General features: G+C 47.9%; 1 protein-coding gene across 3 annotated transcripts; it reads left to right on the top strand.

The window, feature by feature from the left end:
* The first annotated feature begins 811 nt into the window (after window positions 1-811).
* On the top strand, window positions 812-20,217 carry LOC119372255 (B-cell lymphoma 6 protein homolog). 3 transcript variants are annotated; one of them, XM_037642733.2, is made up of 3 exons: window positions 812-1,205; window positions 3,295-3,438; window positions 15,937-20,217. In XM_037642733.2, the coding sequence occupies exons 1-3, from the start codon at window positions 953-955 to the stop codon at window positions 16,428-16,430; spliced, it is 891 nt and encodes a 296-aa protein (XP_037498661.1). In that variant the 5' UTR covers window positions 812-952; the 3' UTR covers window positions 16,431-20,217. The 3 variants fall into 3 exon arrangements, with proteins under 3 accessions (XP_037498661.1, XP_037498660.1, XP_049275512.1); XM_037642732.2 differs by lacking the exon at window positions 812-1,205 and adding an exon at window positions 1,390-2,108; XM_049419555.1 differs by lacking the exon at window positions 812-1,205 and adding an exon at window positions 1,390-2,171.
* The last annotated feature ends 4,682 nt before the right edge of the window (window positions 20,218-24,899 follow it).

Genomic DNA, 24,899 nt, shown 5'->3' with positions numbered 1-24,899 from the left:
AAGTACTATTTTAGCTGTCGATACAGCGATGATAATATGACGCCGCTAAACGGTCCGTGAGCTCCTGCTTTGGCCACTCGCAAGTCAGGATCGGATTCCCTTCGTTGCTGGGCGGCCGACGTCTCTCTTCCCGACGAGTTTTGTCGTGCAGTTGCGGCGACACGCCTCTCTCACTCGAAACTCGGGGTCGGCCCGTCATCGTTGGGCCCATATGCTCTAGCGAATTCCCATCATATTTCCCGCCGCGCCGCTTCTTCTCCCGAAGACAGAACCTTGTTCGTACTCGCCATACTCGTCGCCGAACGTCGTAATGCTCTGCGCCGACAGTGCACGCTTTTGTACTGCTTTGTTCACTCAGAATTTATACTTGCAGCAACAACGAAATGAAACAATGTTAGTGCTGTTAAATCAAGGTGTGCGGCCTAGAGGTAGGGGACACTCTTGTAAGCTCAGTGCGAGCAGTCCGGCCGCATTAGAATTAACACCACAATTAAAGCACGATATGCAACACGTACGAACTGACGGTCGGATGTCAACAAGCATGCACGCTAGCAATAAACAAAGATAATGATGTGCGTCTATCCTGGCCTCTCCTAACTCCATCGCACAGTAGTCAGGGAACACCAAGCCCAGCTTTTTACTCTGCCGAAATAACATAACACTACCGCAGAAGGGGACGATGGCCGGAGCCTCCGCGTCTACGCGTCTCCGTCTCGCCGGTCTCGCTCGCCTGGCAACGGCCAGACCCCCGCCAGAGGGCCGCACCGGCCGCACTTTTTTAACGCGCGGCCGAAATACTCTCCCGTGTGACATAACTGATTCTCGTGCATGCGCAGCACGGCTCATGACCCTCCACGCGAAATTGGCTCCGGCTAGGCAACTTGGGCAAGTGTAGCTAACGCTAAAAAACAACCGCGCTCTGGCTGGCTGCCAGCCCGCGCAGTTTCTCACAATGAGCCCGCGGGTAGCCAAAAGTGAAAAATCGAACCAGAAGGAGAGCCAAAATTCTGCTCAACGGCGCAGAAGAGCGGAGAAGCTTAACTCAAAGGATCCTGAAATAGTTGCCTGGCAATTAGCTGTTCAGCGCAGGAATAACGAAAAGAAGAAGGCCAAACGTGCTGCGGAGACACCGGAGCAAAGGGAGGAACGTCGAGCAAAGCGTCGTCGTCAGGAAGCTGAGCGACGTGCCGGACGTGCCCGACCATGTAAGCATGATAATCAAGCTAATCCTAGACAACCAGGAAAGCTAATAATAATTAGCTGAACCTTAGCTCACGCTAGGCCTAATTTTTTTTTTTATGTCGCGGCGCCGCGGCATCACTGCGCGCAGGTTCCCCGCTGAGTCAAGAGAGGGCGCCACTGCCTCACAAAACACTGACAGCTGCTGAGCGCAGGTGCCGGGGGTTTGTACGCTTGGACGGCTTGGACCTTAGAGCTAGAATCGCTAGAATCGCTAGAGTGATTGGTTAACTCGCGCATCTGACGGTCTTACTCGCCATGGATTCCGTTCGGGTTGGAGGTGCGAGTGCGCTCGCCGGTGCCGCCCAGGCCCTACCCGCCTCACAAATATCCGATACTGAACGTCTACAACGCAAGCGCGCGCTCGCGCGTGAACGTCAACGCCGGCGAAGAGCCAATAATCCCTCGATCTTCGCTGTGCAAGCAGCAGCGCTACGCCAACGAAGACAAGCTGATCCCGAGCTTAGGTCGAGAGAAGCGGAGGCTCAACGCAAGCGTTATTCAGCAGCAAATAAGAGACGCGGAACGAAGACGTCAGCGAAGACTAGCGAACCCTGAGATACAGAGGATGCAAACGGAAAGGAAACGCAAGCGCGCGCAAGAGAACCCCGAGGTACGGAGAAGAGAAGCGGAACGGGTGCGCCTGCGAAGAGCGATCCTCAAGACCAGAGCCACGGACTCCCGCAGCGAGCGAGACTTCTTAGCCCGCTGGCACAGCCACAGAGTGCGCGACCCTCTTTGGTTCGATAACAATTTGATTCGGATCAACAACATTCGCAGCGCCGACTCGAGAGCGAAGGCCATCGAAGTACTGGAGAAACAGTTTCCCTCAACATTGTCATTTGGCGACTTTCGAGTGTGCTCTACGTGTAAGGAGACACGGGAGAACCACATCTCCGTTGATTCTTCATATTTCACAAGCGTGGAGCTGGGTTTAGTAGCTTTCTTTTTTTGCCCCGACGTTCTGGGCATTCCTTGCCGTGCGTACACCTTACCTAAGCTATGTTTTGCATTCTGATCATGCCATAGAGGTGTATTGTCACAGGAGCCTATATGAAATTTTTTCTTTTCCTTTCCGCGCCCCGCCACGGTGGTCTAGTGGTTATGGCGCTCGACTGCTGACCCGAAGGTCGCGGGATCGAATACCGGCCGCATTTTCGATGGAGGCGAAAATGTTTGAGGCCCGTGTACTTGGATTTAGGTGCGCGTTAAAGAACTCCAGGTGGTCGAAATTTCCGGAGCCCTCCAATATGGCGTCCCTCATAATCATATCGTGGTTTTAGGACGTTAAACCCCGGATATTATTATTGTTTTCCTTTACGTGCAGACACCGAGGATCTAGATTTAATTTATTTTATAATGCAGCCAGGGGGGGGGGGGGGCATAGCCACAACATTTTTTGGGGCGGGAGGCGGGGGATTGTTCATTCGTACTTTATTATGCACAGCGCTACGTGAACGAGGACATATGAAGGACGTCTGTGCTGTGCTGTGTCCTTTCATACGTCCTCGTTCACATAGCGCTGTGCAAATATATCGTGTGTTTGTATGTGTGCGTGCATGGAAAATTGAAATATTTCGGGGGAAAGGGTTTGAACACCCCACTCTTGACCTATGTCACCATAGCGCTAGAACCTTGCTCCGGCTGGAGCTATCGTACCACATACGTGTTCAGAGTGCCCGGCATGACTGGCAGACAATAAATAAGTACATGGGTTGCAGTAGCGCCAGCCGGAGCTAGTTACTGTATCTGTAGCTTTAGGTAGGTAGCATATACAGTAACTCCAGCTGGAGCAAGATTCTAGCGCTACGGTGATGCTCTCTGAAAGCAGAGGTTTACCTAGTGACAGTAAAGGCATGTCGGAGTTCGACTGGGCTGAAAGTCGTGCTTTCCGCTGTTCGTCTTTATTTCCATTGCGATGGTACATTGACAGCTCTACTATAGTACTGTCACCTATGCTATGTTCCATCTAATCATGCCACAGAGGTGTATTGCCATAGGAGTCTAAATGAAATCTTTTATATTTTTAAATACGGTCTCCACTGGCTTACCCAGATGTGCAGCAGAAGAGGTGCCCCTGCGGACAAGTGCTCAACATGAAAGATTCAAGCCAGTTGCCAGGTTGGGAAGTGCGTAGGGACGTGTCTATCCAATGTGGCTTGCAACAGATGCCCCTCCTGCCTCTCCCAGTGAAAATTGGTAAGTACACATGTAGTTGGGCTTGTGCAGGCTTGCATGTTGCTCTGATGCATCGCAGACAAACATGAGAGAATGGGGAAAACAATGCAAAGTATGAAATGCTTATTTTAGGATATGTGTGCAAAGCTCGGACGAACACAGGAAAGACGATGTAGACAGAAGGAGCACTCCTTCTGTCTAAATCGTTTTTCCTGTGTTCGTCCGAGCTTTGTGCACATATCCTACAATAAGTCATGCACCAACTCACCCAACAAGAAGTCCTTCGAAGATAAAATGCTTGAAGAGTTCTTCTAGGGAGTACTGGTCTGGTGTACAGTTCTACTACTGCGAAACATGCATTTGTTTATGTACTGAAGCACCGAAGCCCGTGAAACAAGTCTGTGCACAACATAAGGCAGGGTTCGGCTCAAAATTTAAGGATTTCAAGGAGTGTTAGCATAATTTTATTTCCACACATAACTTAAGGAAGGAGCTCTACTTTTGTACCAATTTCTTTTTAAAGAGCAGCTATCTCCACCTCTTTTTCTTTTGCTGTTCGACGGAAACTGTTGACCTTGACAAGACAAGTCATGTCATTTTTTGCTTCGGCGTCTCCGGGAAAGCGATCCACTGATTCCAGCAAGCACTTCACAGTTTTTTGGAGCTTTCCCTTTTCTTTTACATGCTCTGGAGCTCTAGCTCGAGTTGTTTTCTTTTCAATGTTACCTGCTGTGCCACAGCTTGCTTCTTATCTTCGTGCATGTACAACGCATATCCATGCATGGCTTGGTGCACTGATGACTTCAGTTCTTTCGACAGTGGAACCTTAAGCAGTCCACCGTGGGTTTTCACGGCCTTGCAGATGACTCGTTCAGAGATGTACGAGAGCCCTACCATATTTTCGACCGCGATCTGCTTGTTTACACTGAAACCTCTTTCTACTAAAGCATGTCCATGGCTAGGCAAGAGAAGGACCTTCAGCACTTCCCATAAGATCGAGAACGACAGGTCATGCTTCATAGGGCGCACGAAGAGAACGCCAAGGCATTCATGGTCTCTTCCATAATGTTGCAGTTCATGCTGTTTTTCTTGGCAGAACTGAATATATTGTGCATACACAATATCTCTCTTGTGCTCGGAAAGAAGCTTGTTGTCAATTAAACTATTAAGAACAACTTTCAGCTTCCCAAGGCACAGTTTTGTCTTCGACATCTCTCTGGACTTGAAACACGACAACCCTTGAACGAGAGGGTATCTAAGAGGACTTCTCTCCACAATTTTCAGGGTCATGTTCACTATGAACTTCCGACACTCGCTTCTAAATTCAAAAACACACTTGGCACTCGCTTTCCCACTCGTTATGATTTCTCAGCTGCACGTTCAACGTCCACCATCTCAAGTGACGTGTAATTGGCAGCATCATCAACATCGATTCGCAGGAGTTTTGGGATGCTTGTGGCTTCCGTCAATACCGAGCACTTCATGAACCTTGCAAGGAGGCTCCTCAAGACACTTTCAAGCTCTTTCGCTAAAAAGAATATCTTGGGAGGATCACTCTGAAAAACAGTCAAGGCTGCATGCACAACCATTGCAACGTTTAAGGAAAGTTCAGTTTCGCAATTGCAAGCTGCTCCTTTAGAAAAGTAGTGACGTTCTCATACACTCTACATTTCGGCACGGGTAGTCTGTGGTCCCCCACTGTGTTCTGCCCCACACAAGCACATCGTCAATGTAAACGCGCCTTCCTTCTAGGCCATCAAATATGTTATTCACTGCCTTCTGAAACACTTCACCTGCCATTCAAATTCCAAACGGAAGCTCCTAAGAAAACAGTAGCGGCCGTACGGTGTGCCGAATGTGCAGATTTTTGATGACTCCTTGTCAAACGGAATCTGGTAAAATGCACGGTCTAGTTTGCTGAACAATTTAGTTCTCGCCAGTTCCGACTCTATTTCATCTCAGGATGGGAGCTGATAGTGATCTCGTTTTAAGCAACAATTAATGTGCCGAGGGTCCATGCAAATGCGCAAACCACCGTTCTTTTTCAGGACAACGACAGGAGGACTTACCCAGTCAGAGTGCTCCTCTACTTTTCCAATGATATGGTTGTGATGTTATTGGTGCAGGACCGCTCCAGAAAGAATTAGAACGCCAGTGCACAAACACACGTCCCACTTCTATTACACCCTTCACACATGGACCAACACACATTACGAAAATGTCTAACAACCTACATGTGGACTAAACTAAAGGAATAAACAGAACGTCCGGCCTACACTTCAGGTCGTCGGGGTAGTCGCCTGGGCCGTCGTTGATGCCCCGTCGGCACCTTTCAGTGGCGAAGACGATGTGGTTGCAGCGCCGTCGCCTGGAGTGACGAAGTCAAGACCAGCAAGGTCGCCGCGTCGAACTCCGGTGGCTCTGCGCCACCGTCGATGAACTGGAGCCGACGACACGTGGTTCTGGCGGCAGGGAGTGGTGCCCTTGAACACCAGCGGTACGTCTCGGAAGCCCACGTCAGTCCTCCTGGACCAGCGGGGCAAAGGCAGGTTCACGAACCCGGCGTCCGCTCTCCAAGACCAGCGGGGCAAGGGCACGTTCAGGAACCCGGCGCCAGCTCTTCTAGACCGGTCGTCTAGCGGAAGCTGAGCTGTCCATTCAGCTGGTGGGAGTGTCGCGACGTGGCCGGGCTCGTACCTATGGGGCAGACGGCCAACGAGGTAGTCCTGCCTCGAATGACGAACCTCGCGCACTGCCGAAGGCACGGGCCACGCACCCTCGAGGCTGCGCCTCGCGAGCTGCCGTTCTCTTCCTCGTCGGCACCGCACGGCACATACACGCACACATCACATCCTCTTCGCCACCGCACGGCACACTACCTATTCAACTTTCGGTTTCGTTTTCTATCCGCGCACCACATATCACATCACCCCCTTTTTCGAGAAAGTTGTTCACGACTATTCTAGCACAAGGGCGCGGGACGAAACGAACTATCAGTGCACCGTAAGTTGGCCTGAGTGTTCGCATGGACACATTAACAGAATTCTTCGCAGAGCAATGTATACAGTTCGGTTAAGCAACTACAGTACAAGCGGGTTTGGCTGTGTCGCCACTATTAGCCAACTAATTCGCACCGTTTTCCCAGGTATGTCAGGAAAAATGTCTGCATATACTCCTGAAATAGTGCCTGCACATTCTTAACGTGTTGAGCTGTAAGGTTTGGTAATCCCTTGGTATCCGCGCAGAACTGCGTGGGATACGAGCCCAATATTGGCATTTGTTGTATTGGCCTCGAGGAGTTACGGAGTCGCCCTCTATCGGACGCGCCTCGATTGCGTGCTAGGCAGGATACCGCCGTCGCGCTCCCCATAGGTTTTGCTGTCGGCGCTCTACAAAAACACTTCCCGGAAGCCCTCCAGGGCATTTCTGTAAGTACTTTCGAAATGAACTGTGTTCTTTACTGTCAAAATAATCATTTTCGACGAACTGAAAGCACAAGATAGTCCACAGTCGCTGTCTCTTAGCGTGAAGCGGGTGCTCGGATTTCTGCATTTACCGCGTTGGAGACCCCTGAACCGGCTTCTTGCGTGAAAGGTAGTCACTTGCTGAGTGCAAACTATGTGAATTATCTCGTTATAGTAGACTGCCTGTATAACCAAACGGAGCACAACAGAAAGAAGCCTCAAGCCAGCGATCGCACGGGTTCGCGACGACTGACGGTGCCTCTGCATGTATGAGCGTCTGCATGTATGTTCGCACTGATGGTTTCGTTTTTGCTACGAGCACGTTTTGGGACCGCGCTGTGAACTTTAGCCCGCAAAATATGAGAATTTGTGAGTAAACAAACAACTACTGTTGCGCGGACGCTATCAGAGCAGTTCAAAAACAATTTCCTTACAACTGCGGCTTCGGTGCGCATGGCAACTTTGTGATCTGCCGTCCCGACGATTCAGTGTTTTTTTTTCTTTTTCGGTCTAAATTCGGGTACGTTTCAATGTCATTCGACAAGTTGGTTGTCTCGCATTGCGTATTGATCGGTCTTCTCAGCGGGCAAATGCCGCTGCTTCTGTTTCTTTATTCAGCGCATTCGTTTCGTTTGGTGCTCACACAAAACGTGAGCAAATGCGACGCCTTTTTTTAATGCACCTTAATTATCGTTCCGTTTGCATTCCAGTGAACTTGCCGCTCTCTGTCATCAACATATTCATAGACCAAAGCTTCACCACTTCGAGATTGCTGGTGGAAGGAGAACCAGTCTACGAGACCGAGCATGTAGTAGCATGCGACGCCTAGGAAAAGAAAGAAAATACAGTAACGTTTGCCGGACTTATTCTGCAAACGTCGGCTGTGAACTAGGACCCACATGAACTTGAAATAGCGGTGAATAAAATAGAAGGTATTGCAGCAACCAGCAGCCGCAGAACAGGATAGTAATTATTTGGCGAGTACCCCAGCAATTTTGGCAGCAGTGTCGTGTCTAACGCCAACAGGGTGGCATCTTTCCCACGTAAATGAGGTTCCAAGAAAATACATGGGGTTGGCCGGTGGGTCGATCACGGAGGCAATGCAAAATTTATGTAGCTTATGAAGCAATGCATGCCTCATCAAATGGGAAGGTTGCCCGTCGGCGGCGTCAACACGAGTGATGCAAAAAATAATCGTCACGTGATGGTGTCACCATATGACGTCATCATGACGTCACATAATGTGACGTCACATGATGACGTATTCACACGTCATGGTCGCTCTGCATTGCCTCCGTGATCGGTAACGGAGGCCGTGCAAAACCGCGTTAGGTGCAGAACGCTTTTGGAGGGGGGCGCGGGAGAATCAGTACATCGACTGACAAGAACAAGATGGCTTTCGCCTTCTAGTCATCTTTAAGAATGCATAAGGGACCCTGTGCGTTTTTTAATTCAACGTATCTAAACAATGACTTGCGCATCTGCAGCCGATTTTGTGAACGCTGAGCACGGGGCCGACGATCAAGAGGTCGCATTGGAGGGTTCTGAGATGGCATCGCACGTGGTAAAAGGTAGCGCTTTTACCATCCTGTGGCAGATAAGCATCATTTGCCGGCGGGAAGCGCGCGCGAGCCATCGTCTCAGTGCGCGCTGTCTGCTGCTCACCGAACTTCGCAGGCCCGACGCAGTTACTAAAGTCGTCGTCGCGGAAGTGCTTGTTGCACACAAGACTCGTAGCGGATGGCTACTTGCCGGTTCTTAGCTTTACAACCCATGCTTAACGCTGTTTCTTGTCCCGCGGTTACCGGTGCAGGCTGACGCTGGGCTCCGTTGCGTAAGCGCGGCACTGCGGCACCGAGCGGTAGAGCCCCATGTTCGTCGCCTTCGGAGGCAGCCACTCTATTACAATGGTTTCAGTTGAGTAGAAAATGAGAGAAAACTTCCGAATTTGAACAGACCGCAGCGCATGTGGTACTTGAAACTCGTTTTCAAAGCACGTACGCGGCAGTGCGCCAAAGCAGCCGATGCGGCCGCTGAGACCACGTGATCCTGCCAAGCACGTCACGCCGACGGTGGCGCCGGCGTTTCCAGTGGTGGGCCTCGAGGCCAATACTCCATTTCCTTCGTCGGAGAAATTCTCCTTGACCTCTGAAACAACTGATACCTGTTGCGGTTCCGTAGATTCGCTCTCTTCGTATTTTTTGACCATGTTGATATGAAAAATCTTGTTTTTCCCAGACACATTGATGACGTAGTCAACATCATTTTTCTGTTCGATGACCTGGAATGGCCCTTTCCACTGCTTTAACAGCTTGTTGGAGTCAGTTGGCAGCAGAATTAAAACCTTGTTGCCTGGGCATAATTTTCTAGGGCGACTTTTCCTGTCATAGTAGGTTTTTGCTTCGCACGAGCCTTCTCCAGCTGTTCATGGGCTATCTAGCAAGTCTCCTCTAGGCGATTGTGCAAATCAAAGACGTAGGTGTAAGTCGTCCGCGTTTCTGCGTCTAGCCCCTCATTTGTCCACAGTTCTCTCAGCGCGGTTAGTGTTCCTCGGACGTGGCGACCGTAAATGAGTTGAAACGGAGAGAACCCGAGGCTTGCCTGTGGGACTTCCCTATATGCAAAGAGCAGTGGAGCGAGGTACCTGTCCCAAGATCGAGGCCTCTCTTGGCACATTCTCTTTATCATTGTCTTGAGGGTGCCATTAAACTTCTCCACGAGGCCGTTCGCCATCGCATGATATGGGGTTGTCTTTAGCATCTTCACGGAGAGAAGCCTGCTAACCTCTTTAATTAATTCTGAGGTGAAACTTGCCCCTTGGTCGGTGACCATTTCCTTTGGCAAGCCAATGCTGGAAAAAATCTCGATGAGTGCTTCCGCAATGTGAACTGCATCGATTGCGGGCAATGCTACAGCGTCATGGTAACGAGTCGCAATATCGATTAGTGTTAGAATATATCGGTTTCCACGGTCCGATCTTGGTGAAAATGTGCCGATTAAATCAACCGCGACCCTTTCAAAAGGTGTCTGGTTAAGAGGCATGTTGCCTGGTGGTGCGACTCCCACTTTTCCTTTAGGGGTAGTTCTCTGGCACTTGTCCCAAGACTTGACAAAGCGCTTTACGTCTCCATTCAGATCAGGCCAATAAAATTCTTCCAGGACGCGATCATTAGCTCTTTTGATGCCTTGGTGTCCCGTCATGATACTTGGATGCGCAATGTCCAGTATACCGACCTGGAACGCTTTCGGAGTGACCATCTGTTTAAAGGTTCTGCCAGTGGCAAGGCGGTAACGTCGATAAAGCAAACCTTTATCTTCAATGAACTTGTAACTGTTTCCACGGTCCGATCTTGGTGAAAATGGGCCAATTAAATCAACCGTGACCCTTTCAAAAGGTGTCTGGTTAAGAGGCATGTTGCCTAGTGGTGCGACTCCCACTTTTCCTTTCCCGATTTGAACTCTCTGTTCACTTTAGCAAAGACAGCTTTTAGTGTCGGGTCCTTTCGCTGTTCCTCGACGAGTTGTGCTCTGGTAACGTCAGGTAAGATAGTTGTTGACACGTACAAAGGCTTGATCTTTTCTTGGCCTTGTTGTTTGGCTTTGGTTTTTGCCACGCTTGAAGAGACAGATGTTGAGGTGACAGGTGACTTGGTCGGGTGTGCTTGCGCCGGTAACTCATCCACCTGGGTACGAGCCGCCTGCTTTCAGTCAGAATCCGGATCGTACGGTCCTCTGACGCCTGGAAGATTTCCCAGCGCAAGGTCATAGAGGGGTTGATCCATACAAGCCACTTTCAGCATCCCTGTGAGGTATGGCGTGTGGACTTGTACAACAGCTTCCGGGAGATGGCTAGTTGATCCGTCTAGGAGAACGACGCTGATGTTCTTGCCTGTGAGGCACACATCAGGAACGAGCTCCCGTCGGACGATTGCCGTGTTGCATCCCGTATCGCGTAGTACTCGAACCTCTCTTCCTAGCAGTAGACCTTCGACCACTGGCATCCCGTCGACCAGGAAACGTACTGCACCCTGCAAGTTGTCGTCGTGGTGACTTGAGCAAGGAATCTTCCCTCCTGGATGTTTGGTTGGTTTTCTAGCACCAGCCCTGGCAGAGTCAGATTCGGTAAATGCGCACGAAGAACTCGGTTTGTTGTCCCCATGCTGGTTTCGGCATGTTTCCGTTACATGTCCTGTTTTTCCGCACAACTTGCACTTTAGCATCTGCTTAGGTGGATTACGGCAGTCAAGAGCCAAATGTCCGAAACGATTACAAAGGATACACTTGAGTTGCGGTTTCTGCGACGCTTCGGTAGGCTTTCCACTGGACTCCTTCGTGGGGTCAGGACCTTTTCCTAGATTAGTCAAATTCTGCACCTCAAGGAAGTGATCCGTCAAATTAGCGAGCTCATCTAGTGACTTGCACTCTCGCTCCTTCAAGAAAACAACCAGCTTTAGATGGCAACAATGCAAGAATTGCTCAGAGATTACGTGATCCCTTTGACCTTCATAGGTTTTGGATACGTTTGCCATGTCTATCCAATGGTCGAAATAACGGGCAATTCTTGCTGCTAACTGTCGTCCAGTTTCACCATCTGCTGCTCGTGCTTTCCTAAACTTCTCTTGGTAGCCTTGAGCCGTGAACTGAAATCTCTGCAGTAGAGCTTTCTTTACTTTCTGGTAGTCAAGGGAATCGGCGGCAGTCATTCGGCCTATCACGGTTAACGCATCACCCGTTAGGCACATGCTTACAGCGAAACCCCATTTTTCTTGCGGCCAATCCTGTCCTGTGGCTACGCGTTCAAATCGCTGCAGATACGCGTGCAAATCGCGTTTCTCGTCAAATAAAGGCAGTAACTTCTGTGGATTGAGAGGCGAGGAGGTGCTGGGCGCAGTCAAAGCGTCATTCGCTGCTACGGGCATATTCTGAGCTCCTTCCTGAAGCTTTAACTTTAGCTGCAGAATTTCACGCTGCCTTTCATCAGCTTCTTTGGCTGCCTCTCATTCTGCAGCTCTCTCATCCCTTAGCTTAGCTTGTTGGGCCTCAATCCACTTGTTAAGCTCTGCACCCGAGAACCCTAGTTGGAGCCCTATAGCGGTGAGTTTTTTCAAGTCCATGGTGCAGTCTGAACATGTGTCTGTCTCGAGCGAAACTGTCTTCTTTCACTGGTTTAACGAGTGGATCCTGGCAGGCTCGCCAGTTTGTGATGTGATTGGGGCAAAGGCAGGTTCACGATCCCGGCGTCCGCTCTCCAAGACCAGCGGGGCAAGGGCACGTTCAGGAACCCGGCGCCAGCTCTCCTAGACCGGTCGTCTAGTGGAAGCTCAGCTGTCCATTCAGTTGTTGGGAGTGTCGCGACGTGGCTGGGGTCGTACCTATGGGCCAGACGCCCAACGAGGTAGTCCTGCCTCGAACGACGAACCTCGCACACTGCCGAAGGCACGGGCCATGCACCCTGGAGGCCGCGCCTCATGAGCTGCCGTTGTCTTCCTTGTCGGCACCGCACGGCACATACACGCACACATCACATCCTCTTCGCCACCGCACGGCACACCACCTATACAATTTTCGGTTTCGTTTTCTATCCGCGCACCACATATTATCACAACGGTGTCATTCCATGCATGCTAGCTCAGCCCACACTGCCTTTCGAAGAAAGTGCGGAACTCGACACGCTGGCAAACCAACTGGTGTCCACCCTTCTTCGAGGCGTAGGCTGTAGGTTTCCTTCAAGCATCCCAGTCTGGAAGCATCCCAGACTGGAAATTCGCTGACAATCCTAGACTCCAAATGTCCCTGAACCTGCAGGCACTGTGCCCTTGAGATCAGACCGAAGCATTCACGTGTGTCCAATATCAAGAGCGCTTGCTTGCCTTTCTTAATGATGAAAAAGTCTGTTGGCTCCTCGATTTTGCCAGTTCTGAGCGGCAGCGTGACAATTCCAAAATGCTTGATTACACCACCATCGTAGCCTGTTGTTAACACCGTTGTCGATGGCTTTAAAAAACACCAGATGGTCAAAATTTCCGGAGCCCTCCACTACGGCGTCTCTCATAATCAAATCGTGGTTTTTGGACGTTAAACCCTAACAATTATTCTTATTACCGTTGTTGATGGTTGAGTTATCGCCTTCTTGCCGAGCTTGAGAACCAGAAAGTGGGGAAGAAGGTTGGCCTGCCTGCCTGTGTCCACCTTTAGCTTTGTGTCATGGTTAGCCAGCTTCGTGGCAACTACCCATTCTGAGTTTTTCAATTCATCATTGATGCTCACCACTAGAACACGAAACTAGTCATTAGATTCCTCGGTTTGTCCTTGTGGCATATTATGATAGTTAACTTGCTGAACACTCTTTTGCATCTTGCAACAAGCTGCGAAATGATTTTTTTGTGGCAGATGCAGCATGTCTTGCCCCATGCCGGGTATGTCCTTGGTGGATGCTTTTGCCCACAGTACAAGCATTCCTTTTTTGGGGAGCTCTTTGGTTCCCATTGTTTTTTCCGTATGGCGTTGAGCTGGGCTTCGCTTTGCTCCCAAGCTTGGTTTTGACTGTCAACAATTTCAGCCATTTTACAGTATTCGATCGATTTTTCTAGCCTGAGGTCCCACTCTCGCAGAAGCATCGCCCTCACTTTGCTGTCTTTCGTGCCGCACACCAGTTGGTCTCCAACCATTTAATTTTTCACCTCTCCAAAATTGCCGTACTGTGACTTTAGCTCAACATCCCACAAAAATTGCTGTTGCTGCTGTATGGGTGGCACGGCCTAGTCAGGCAACGTTTGCCTTTAGCCGTGTCCCCTTGGACAATGTCACTGTTGTTCTAAGTAAACCAATAAAGAAAGAATGAAAGAAAGGAATGGTTTATCCTTAGGCTGCAGGCGTGTTCTAAAGACATAGCGTTCGTATGTCTCATTCTGCTTCGGATTACAGTATTCCTCAAACTTCTGCACAAGTACATCATAATCCTCACGTTGCTCATTCGTCAGTTGAAAGGTGTTAAAAACAAATATTGCTTCCAGACCTGCAACATGAAGGAAGATTGCTGCTTTCTGGGCCTTTCTCCATTCCAGCTTCGTTGTTGTAGTCTTGAAGTATAGCTCCATTCGTTGACAAAATTTTGTCCAGTTTTCTGCAAGCGCTTCGGACAGCAGCAGGTGCTCGGGCGGCAGCAACGCTTCCATGGTGGCGTTTCAGCTGGCGGGACGCTGGGCGTGAATTTCTGACACCATGCGTCAGCAGGCAGACACACGAGACCCAGAACAAAAGTGGTTTATTGTTGTAGTATCTTGTCATTTAAGTAATGCCGGCCTCATAGTTGCTAGACCGGCTACACAATTCGGATACACGGTGTAGTGCTTCAAATGCTCCCACATAGCCAGGACTCTCTCCAGTACTGGCAGGTTCTTGACCCAATGGTGGGGTACGAAAGGAAGTGTAAACAGCTTACTGCCTGTCTCTTCAACAAATTCTTCATGACGGGCCGGTGCATCACCTCACAGTTGTTCCACAATCTGACGTGAATATCAAGTTCCCGTATGATACGTTGCGAAGTGCGCTTCAAGGCGGCCGAGCGACGATGGAAGAGAGCGGCCACGTTGAATTTCATGCTGCTTGGCCTAGTTTGACTGGAAGATTAACTGCATGACAGGTGCAATCAACAGGTACTTTTGGTAGCTGACATAAGCAAAGCTTTCGATATCAGTGTGTGCAAAGCATCTACGACGTAATTGCTCGCGAAAGCAAGGCCTTTTGAGATTAGCATTTCCATCTGCTGTCGGCTTGGTGTGGACTAATCGTCGTCATTTGTCGGAGGAGTTGGAGCTGAAGCACTTTGCAGTTGGACTCGTCGCGCTGGTCGTGTTGCATGTACTTGGCGTTTTTATGCCTACAGAAGAATCACATGCGTTGATTACATTTCTGTGGATGACACCGTTCCCAACTCCGCGTTTCTATCCATCGAGTAGATTGTGGCTGAGTGTACCAGTGTGTGAACCACAGTGGTCCGACAGTATGCCAAAAGTGCGACATTATCGCTCGAATTTGGCGACAGTCTCTCGAAGGTATCATCATAAGTGGTCGCTTGCCAGGTGTCAGCTGTGGTGTTGCTAGATTTAATAAAAGAATGACACTGCAGGTGCTTGAAAACCTTTTGTGCTGCTCGTACATAAGTAAATGTGCCGGGCAACATTGCACAGTTTTATTATGCGCAAGCATTGAAATAAAATTCTGTACTACTAAATATCTTTTCATTTTTCCTGTTTCTTGGCTCTTGTGTTTCCCAGCACTTGCGTTTATCTTTTACAGTCCCTTCAAAGACGTATCAGCGGGGTTCTACTGCATATCACAATTACAGTCAGTCAGCTCCGTTCAATGCACTATACGAATTCATCTAAAGCAAGGATGTAGGAGGCCTTGTTGCACTGCTGCACTGGAAAAAAGACCTGAAGCTTTGTGCCTGAGAAACTCTACAAGAAAGTGGTTTTCCTTTTTTCATTTGTGCTGGGTGTGAGTGAGAAAAGAATGTTTTAGATGCTGGCAAGCACATAGTTGCCTACCTTTTGTGCCAGACCATCTAGTGAAGCATGCTCGGCACCTACTTTACAGTGTTCTTATAATGATTTTGGTGGATCTGGTATTTTAGCGCTCCTCACAAAACTGTTTAAAACCTAGACCAGTGTGTTGAGCACATATAAATGGTGCTTTGCAGTAATCCAAGTACATGTCTGATCTCTTAGAGACATTCTGCAATTTCTAAAAACTACCAAGTCACGAGATGTGTTCGGTTGCAGCATAGCTCTCTTGATATCGTTGATGATGCAAGATAAGCTGAAATGTCTGCCATCTTGTAATTTTAGATGTAATTCGACACCTCTTATCTAGCAATGCATAGATGCAAAAACCTGTGTGAAGGAATTGAGTGTGGGTTAATTTTAATCATGATGGTTATGGCAATAGCATTGTGGAAGTACTGCTGTAGGTCGTTTTGTTTGTGAACTTGCAGTAAAATAAATTTAAAGTTTTAGTAAATGCAGAGCATGTTGTTTTCTTTTACAAACTGCAGTTCCATCACGGTCAACTGGCGACAATGTCGAGGAAGGAACACACCAAGGCATGAGCAAGGCATCAAAAGATGAACGGCTGTTTCAGTGCCATTGCTGCAAATACTCAGCACCTGAGGTTTACAAGTTAAGACGGCACCTCTTAACACACAGCACAGTGAATCCTTTTGAGTGCGAGGTCTGCCCAGCGGCTTTTAGGACCTTGGCATCCTACAAAGCCCACATCTGCAAACATACGGGAGAAACGCTACACGAGTGTGACCTTTGCCCATATTCGGCTGCTTACAAGTCACGTGTGTTGGAGCACAGAAGAACTCACTTGAATGCCTACACCATGTATGCATATCGAGCTAAAAGCAAGTCAAGACTTCGTATGCAGAAACACCAACACACAAGCAATAAGCCTTTCAAGTGCAAAGTCTGTTCTCTTGGCTTCACCCGAAAGTACTCCTTAAAAATCCACATGCAGCGACATTTGGAGTCTCGGCTCTCCTGAAGATTATGGGCTTCATGCGGGCAGTGTCCACCATCAAGCACCTCGAAGGAGGAGAAGATGCATAAGCCAGGAACACAAGCTGGACAAAAGGAGGTAGGCACGGTTGATGCCTATTACCTCACATGTTGCACCCTCTTCTAAGCATTCGATTAGTGTGTGTCTCTAGTGAGATGAACTTCCCCTGTGGAACTATTTTGGCTATCCAAAACCATCACACACATTGTGTGTGATTGTATGAGGTGTATATATCAAATTTCAAGGGTATTGTGGAATAGTTTGATATGCAGATATAGTTTTTGAAGTTATGCCGCTACATATGGGAGAGTCTGGAGGATTGGGACACTTTTCACAAATATATTTTTAGTTTTGTTTAACTTGAATGCAGAACGATGTTTTATGGATTATAATACAAGTCTAAACAAGCTGCCAAACTTCTGACACACTAGTTCCTGGTGCAGCTGTAAAAAAAATAGTTTGTAATAACTAAAATCTGTCCCATTCCACCCACCTTTATGGGTGGATTGGGACATCACTTGGGAGGAGTGGGACGTATGTAACACAGTTGTCCAAACGATTTCAGTGACAATTATAAGCTGATGGTTCAACATCAAACATTAAACAGGGTTGCACAAACTTCACTGCCACAATATTTTTTGACAGTGGCAGCTTCATCACAATGTCTGTCATTGGTAAAGTCCCCTATCTTTCTCAGGAGAAAAGTAAAACATAGGCTTCTTTTCTATTCTGCAGGAAGTGGCCACTGACATGTTGTCACTGCTCTTGACTTTACCTATGTAATGAGTTCCAATTTTTGTTTACTAAAACTGACCAAAAAAAATTGCCTTTTATCAGTTGAATAGATTCATTAGGCCTCTTGATTTAACAAATGTCATGCCTGTCATTATCAAAATCTTACATGTCAAAGGCAACGGCATGTGTGTCTCTGCAGTCCTTCAGCAGTGCTGTTTCTTTTCTAGATGGGTAGTCGTGGCAGTCTTGACTGTGTTACGCACTGCTTTTTTAAGAGTGTTGTGCTAACCTCTGTGAATTCTTGTTGAATCGCATGCTTCCCTGATGTATATGTAAGGATTCTACCCATGTTGTCACTGCTCTTGACTTTACCTATGTAATGAGTTCCAATTTTTGTTTACTAGAACTGACCAAAAAAAATTGCCTTTTATCAGTTGAATAGATTCATTAGGCCTCTTGATTTAACAAATGTCATGCCTGTCATTATCAAAATCTTACATGTCAAAGGCAACGGCATGTGTGTCTCCGCAGTCCTTCAGCAGTGCTGTTTCTTTTCTAGACGGGTAGTCGTGGCAGTCTTGACTGTGTTACGCACTGCTTTTTTAAGACTGTTGTGCTAACCTCTGTGAATTCTTGTTGAATCGCATGCTTCCCTGATGTATATGTAAGGATTCTACCCATGTTGTCACTGCTCTTGACTTTACCTATGTAATGAGTTCCAATTTTTGTTTACTAAAACTGACCAAAAAAAATTGCCTTTTATCAGTTGAATAGATTCATTAGGCCTCTTGATTTAACAAATGTCATGCCTGTCATTATCAAAATCTTACATGTCAAAGGCAACGGCATGTGTGTCTCTGCAGTCCTTCAGCAGTGCTGTTTCTTTTCTAGACGGGTAGTCGTGGCAGTCTTGACTGTGTTACGCACTGCTTTTTTAAGACTGTTGTGCTAACCGCTGTGAATTCTTATTGAATCGCATGCTTCCCTGATGTATATGTAAGGATTCTACCCATGTTATCACTGCTCTTGACTTTACTATGTAATGAGTTCCAATTTTTGTTTACTAAAACTGACCAAAAAAAATTGCCTTTTATCAGTTGAATAGATTCATTAGGCCTATTGATTTAACAAATGTCATGCCTGTCATTATCATAATCTTACATGTCAAAGGCAACCGGCATGTGTGTCTCTGCAGTCCTTCAGCAAATGCTGTTTCTTTTCTAGACGGGTAGTCGTGGCAGTCTTGACTGTGTTACGCACTCCTTTTTTAAGACTGTTGTGCTAACCTCTGTGAATTCTTGTTGAATCGCATGCTTCCCTGATGAATATGTAAGGATTCTACCTCTCCTTTTTTTTCTTTTTGCGGTGTGTAATGCGGTGTGGCAGTAGGGTAGGATCATAAAGTCACTTGAAACAATTCTGTTTGGAGATGCAGTTGACGATGGGGCTGTTTTATTGACAGCGAACGTTAAGACATTCGTAGAGATGTCTCGAGCTCCATTGGTGTTTGTCCCAGAGTCCAAAACTTCTAGTGGTCGAAGTGATAGTTCGGAATGGCGGTCTATAAAGCCCATAAACCAACTTTTTCCTGCTAACTTGCTGGCTTAGCATGATGCAGGGTACTTCCAGTTTAAGGCTGCTGCAAACTGATCCGCCTGTGAACTCACCTGAATTCTCGTAAGACCGTAATTCATCTTTTTGCCATCAGCAAATACTCTTTCAAGAGTGCTTGATCATCTGCAATGACGACCATTCCACGGACCAAGTTAGACTTGAATAAGATGCTGTCTTTGTCACCACAATCCGTGGACTTCATCACTGCTCGGTCAAGCGATGATTTTTGTAGTGAAAGACCCTGTGCTATGTCTCTTCTACCTTTCTTTTCGTCGCCCACTAATCTCACAACATCCAGCGTCAAACTGTCTCACAGGGAGGAAGCCAGAATTTTCGTGGGGGGAAGGGGGGGCTTCAACCCCCCTTCTTCCCTGGCTACACAAGTGCTGTTTATGTGTGAGGCTTGTCGGGATGCTTTACTTTTTCTTGTACACCCTAGACATAGGTAATTTTGAAAACTGAAATGAAGTGATTAATTGCAAATTTAAACGTTCACACACAAAACATGCTTGAGCTTTTTTCTCTTCACTTCGACTTGTTCAACCTCATTTAAGCAATCATCAGCACTCCTGCTGTAGCCTACAATTCGTGCACCAAAGCGCTCGCAAATGTGTAATAAAACAGTTTTAAATAAACAGACATTGTGCATTATAATACCCATTTCTTAACTTAAATTGTGGTCTAGTCGGCCTGTCTGTTACCTCAATGCGGCTTACCCATGGAAGCTGATCTGCCAGTCATTGCACCAGCCTTATTGTGGGGAGGAAAGGGACAGTGTCCCGTTCCTTCCTCAACTCAACTGTCCCATTCCTCCCAAGCTACGTTGCCCAAAGTAAACGCTCAACGGCTAAAGTTCAGTTGTAATGCCTAAACTTTCCCTTTGAAAAAGTACAGCGCTGATGCATGTTTTCGGGGAAAAAAAATTTGTTAGCTTCCACAAAGCAGTTTAAATCTAAGAGAATTATAATTCAGACAGCAGAAACTTTTGACACATGAAAAAGATAATTTTCAGTTACAGAAAGCTCTATCCGGCGAGACAATACGTACTATGTTAGCACCATCTCAAGTAGTTGGCTAACGTCTTTGAAGTAACTGCAGGAGAGATGGACGAGCTGTCCCAAACCTCCCAACTCTCCCCTACAGCTAAATCTGCATGTAGCGAACATTGATTTATTGGTATGTGCGATGCAAAAAACTATTTTAATGTTTCCTTTTCGCAGTTGTGGTGTTTGACTGTTTCTGTGGCTGGCACACACACAGCCTCTAATCTCTCGGCTGTGCAAGCTGAACCCCACTACAGGTTCAAGCACTTCAAGCTGCACATAGTGTGTTGCGTCCGCACTTGTCTCACGCAGTGTACCGGTCGCATTGCTGCACGTGAGAGCTTGTCCTCTCATTGTTTAATAAAGGAGCCCTGAACCACTTTTTCAAGTAATCAAATGTTGTCAATGTTGGAGTTGTTGCCTCGTGAAGTGATTGCTGCAAAAAATTTTCGGCTCTGTCAAGTACGAGCAGAGTTACAGGAATCTGACACACGCTTTGAGTGCTTTTTCTCTCCGTTCGTCGCTATGAGGCTACACCACGACCTCTTCTATGGAGGAGGTCGTGGGCTACACATATGATATGATTTGGGAAGAAGATATGTAAGTGCTTTTGCTCACCTCTGGTGTGATTCTGGTGAGCGGTAATGTTTGCTATTGGCAATTGTATTACATTATGGAGCACGGTGCCAGCGCATGGCGACACCCCTTGGCAAGAAGTGCATCTGATCCAAATGCTGCCCTTGATTTATGTCTGCTGTGGGCCAATAACAGCAGTCCACTTTATCGTGAAGTAGAGCTGGCGCTGAATCTACGAAGGGATCGAGGAAGGGGCCTCTGCATGAACAGAAGGCACTTGAGAAAGTGCAAGCTCTGCGCTCTGCTTGGAAACTCTCCCCGCAGCCCACGACTGCAACATTTGCCGAGCTGTTCACAGCAGTGTCTGCTTTCTGCAGTATGTGTTTTTTCCGAAGCATGAGGGGTGCTTCAGGAGCCCATTAAGGCTTTGGCATTCAAACACAAGCGGAGAGCTGTGGCCCACTTGTCTGGAGGCGATCCCTCACCTGTAGATTCAAACCGTTAAAAGTAAGTGTCGAGATCATCGTGATCTTCTTTGAAGACGGGAATCAAGCTTTGGGGATTGTCCTTAAATGGTTTCCTCCCTGTCAAGCACCTGCTGTACGTTCCCGACTATTTCCGAAATGCTAGAACTCGTTCTTCAAGCTCCAGGTGTGCGTTTGTAGCCTCTCGCTCTGCTTGCCTCTCTTTGCATGCCCTATCCAGCTGTTCTGCAACCCAGACGGGAGTGTCTATCATGTCAGAGTGCAGCGCCATACTGTGACCCCATTAGGATCCTTCCCCAGCCGGACACCCGATTTTCCCACGTGCATTTGGACCTTGCGGGACTATCCAAGGGCAAAACTGGCAAAACTACTTACTAACTTGCGTCGACCGCTTCACGCGGTGGCTGGAGGCCGTCCCCATCCCAGATATGACTGCCGATACTGTTGCCCGCGCTTTCATCTACCACTAGGTTACACTCTAACTAGGTAGCGCTATGCGGAGTCCCATCAACAGTGACAACGGATCGCGGAACGCAATTCGAGCCGGCCTTATTTGGGAACATCACGCGGCTCCTAGGAACCATGCGCATCAGAACAACAGCCTACCATCCCATCAGCAACGGTATGGTGGAAAGGTTCCATCGCCAGCTGAAGACTAGCCTCACGGCAACTTCAAGTCACAGTTGGCTAGATGCGCTACACCTGGTTTTACTGGAAATCAGGATTGCTCTGAAAGCGGACATTAGCTGGTGCTCGGCTGCCTTCCGGGGGAGCAGGGCTTAAAGTCAGGAGGGGGCTCGGGGCTCGGGGGGACCCGGCTCCCCCTTTCATTTATTAAAGGGACACTAAAGACAAATAATTTACGTCAAAGTGAAAGCTCAATGTATGACGTCTAAAACGGCAATATTATCAACAGCAGTGCCCTACTTACCGAGAAATTAAGCTAAATGTATCACACGATGAGCGCCACGGGCAGCACATTTTGGCAATGATCCCGACGACGTGAGAGAGTTCGACTACAATTAATCACTCGTAATCAAACGCTGCAATAAAAAAAGAACCTTCCGTGCATCAAGAGAAGTAATAAAATGCTGCTTGTTCGTTTCTGTTTGAGTCATGGAAAAAGAACCTCTTAATTTGGTGTTGCCATGGGCACGCTTTTTATCCAGCGGCCGTGGCATGGGGAACGGCGCGCGTGGTTCAGAGGTTCCGTTTTCGCCGAACTGCGCTTCGCCCGGCACCCTGCTTCGCTCACGCGGTCGCGTCTCAATGGTAGTTTTGGTATCGCGTACTGCCGCGTGTGTTTTGCGCGCTCGTGAAAGTCGCTCTGACAGAAAGTTCTACAAAATGCCGCATGCATGTGATAATGTGATGTTGCCGGATGCCCGAATGGCGCACGCCGCCAGTGCACGCCGCCGCGCATTAAAGGCGGGCAACGTTGGGCACGGCAGCAGTGACGTGAGAAACACCGCTTTCAGGCGGGTGATTTGAAGTGCGCTAACGCGATGCGGGCCACTAAAACGTGATTTTATTTCAAAATAAGCACTTCCTTGGCACAAAAGTAGCACTGCGAGGTTTCTGGACCGTTATTTCAACAATCAACGTCGACTTAATATTTGCCTTTAGTGTCCCTTTAAGGAGGGGCTGTATGTATGTGTATGTGTTTATGTATGTAAATAGGATCGCCGCCCTCTGAGGGCCCCCCCCCCCTCCAATGTAGGGAGACTAATTTGTCGCTGACAGTAAAACCCCAAACGCCCAGGCCAACAACGATTACGCCCTGCGACTACAGGACATTATGAGCAAGCTACGCGTTGTCCCTCCGCGTCTGCCAGCATCACGGCTTGCCCACGTCCATAGTGATCTCTCGTCCTGCTCTCACATGTTTGTAAGGCACGACGCCGAACAGCGTCCACTCCAGCCCCCGTATGATGGGCCGTTCAAGATGGTGAGACGAGGAGAAAAGTACATCACGATCGACAGAGGTGGCCCTCACGACGTGGTTTCGCTTGACCGCGTAAAACCAGCGCACGTGGACAGCAACAGTGAAGTGCGGGCATCATCTCCAGTTCCACAGCCACAAGGGCTATCAGCAGACCAGACTGAACCGGCCCAACCAGTCGTCGAAAGGTTCACACGGAGTGGACGGCTTACAGGACCTCCGTTCATGAACTTATGAACCGCAGCTCAGTGTTGACCCATTCACTAGGCGGCGGGGGGGGGGGGGGGGGGGGGGGGGGGGGAGTATTGCAGTGCCGCGAAACGGCGCTTCCGTGCGCAATGCCAAGAGCGCATGCACGAGGAACCACGTGACTTTTCTTCGTGAGCTTCGCAGTGAATAAAAGTTCAGTAGTTGTTTGGGACGCGTGTTGCTTATACTCGTATAACTCGGCCTAGCCGCGCGTTCCAACACATATGTTTCTTATACCAGTGATAAAACCCGGGTCCTCCGTGACACGATAAATCTGACCCGTTCTTGAGAGACACGAAGTTTTCGTGAAAATACGTGGCAAGTCGCGCTTTCAGTGATAGCCCATAGCGTATACAATTCAGCTTCGCGTGGTTTTCTATAGCCACGTAGGTTAGTTAATTAAGTGTCATCGTCTGACCTTTTCAGTTGAAACTCGCCTTGTTTCACCTGTATGTAACTTTGGGACGTTAAGCCCCAGCAATTATTATTATTATTATTATTATTATTATTATTATTATTATTATTATTATTATTATTATTATTATTATTATTATTATTAGTTGTATATAGCATCCGTCGGTATTTTTGTAATGCATGAATCCCATTACATTGTACGTGGGGAGTCGCGCGAGCTCGCTATGTCCTCTTTTATAACTATCAAATAGGTGATACTCTCAAATAGGGCGCTTTATCCTTTGTCAGAAAAGCGCTGTTATGAATTGTGCGCGAGAGCATTCAGTCATTCAAGGCTGCGTTCGCAGGTGGCGGAAACTCCCTGTATATCCCATGGGACGCGCTCTCGCATGTTGACACGCTGCGGCAGCGCCGCTTCCACCACTGCCGGCTGTCGGGTATCCAGATATAAAAAAATTATAAAAATAATTCGCAAGAAAAAAATTTCTCTCATGACGTTGCTGGTGAGGTCAGCAAATAGGGGGAAAAAGGCGCGAAACCGAGAGGAGGAGGGTTGCCGCGGAAAGCTCTCCTTTCCCACTTCGCATGCAAGCGGAATGCGTTCGTGCTCTCTTGCAGCTCCGCTGGCCGCTCGGGTGACGCGGCCATTCGTTAAATTTAGTTAACAATTTTTAAAATTTTGTTCGCGTGTTGTGAAGTGCACAAACTAAGGCTGACTGATTTCTCGATCGAAGACAAAACTCGATCAGCACAAGTAAAATTTAAATTTTTTTTTAAATCTTCGTACTTTAGAACAGCTAGAGGCATGCACCTAGTGTGAAAGTAGTGTCAATCTGCGAAAGCAGCTTTAATTCACAACTGAAATACGCACATAATGAGCAAATGTTGAACCCAGAATATCCAAACCAATGCGAAAATTATTAACAATCACGAGCAGGGCACGTCGTGCTTGGCTGAATCACGTCTGTTATGACGGCGCACATACTTTTCTTACAGAACTTGAGTACCAAACAAGACAGAAGTTCAGGGGAAGATGTAAGCGTGAAGGGATGAGGAATCGTTGAACAGGGAATGCGGTTGGAGACAATGTTTTGGCAAGCTGACTTGTCTTTGTCAGGGCAGCAGCATTGCCTGGACGAAGAAATGTCCACTTGTCATAAAACGTTGGCTCAGCGACATTCCCTGTTAGCGATTTCTCAAATCATGAGTGAGTCCAATACACGTATTTCAGTTACAGTATTAGAAGCAAAGGCCCACAAAGTTTCAAAGTGGCTACATGCATTTCCATGAACAGGAAGGAGCACATCATTTGAACTACATGCCAAAAGTAAAATATGAACAAACTGCGTAGCCGAAGCAACACGCATTCAAGGGTTTCATTAATCGTATTTTGCCG

The sequence above is a fragment of the Rhipicephalus sanguineus genome, chromosome 10 (genome assembly GCF_013339695.2).
Source record: "Rhipicephalus sanguineus isolate Rsan-2018 chromosome 10, BIME_Rsan_1.4, whole genome shotgun sequence".
Lineage (NCBI taxonomy): Eukaryota > Metazoa > Arthropoda > Arachnida > Ixodida > Ixodidae > Rhipicephalus > Rhipicephalus sanguineus.
Note: the sequence above shows the minus strand (reverse complement) of the source record. Positions and strands in the feature narration are given on the sequence as shown.

Coding starts and splice junctions, on each gene's coding strand:
- LOC119372255 (XM_049419555.1), top strand. CDS start 1,808: ATGCAAACGGAAAGGAAACGCAAGCGCGCGCAAGAGAACCCCGAGGTA. Junction 2,172..3,294: donor TTTCACAAGCGTGGAGCTGG/GTTTAGTAGCTT, acceptor TGGCTTACCCAG/ATGTGCAGCAGAAGAGGTGC. Junction 3,439..15,936: donor GCCTCTCCCAGTGAAAATTG/GTAAGTACACAT, acceptor TACAAACTGCAG/TTCCATCACGGTCAACTGGC.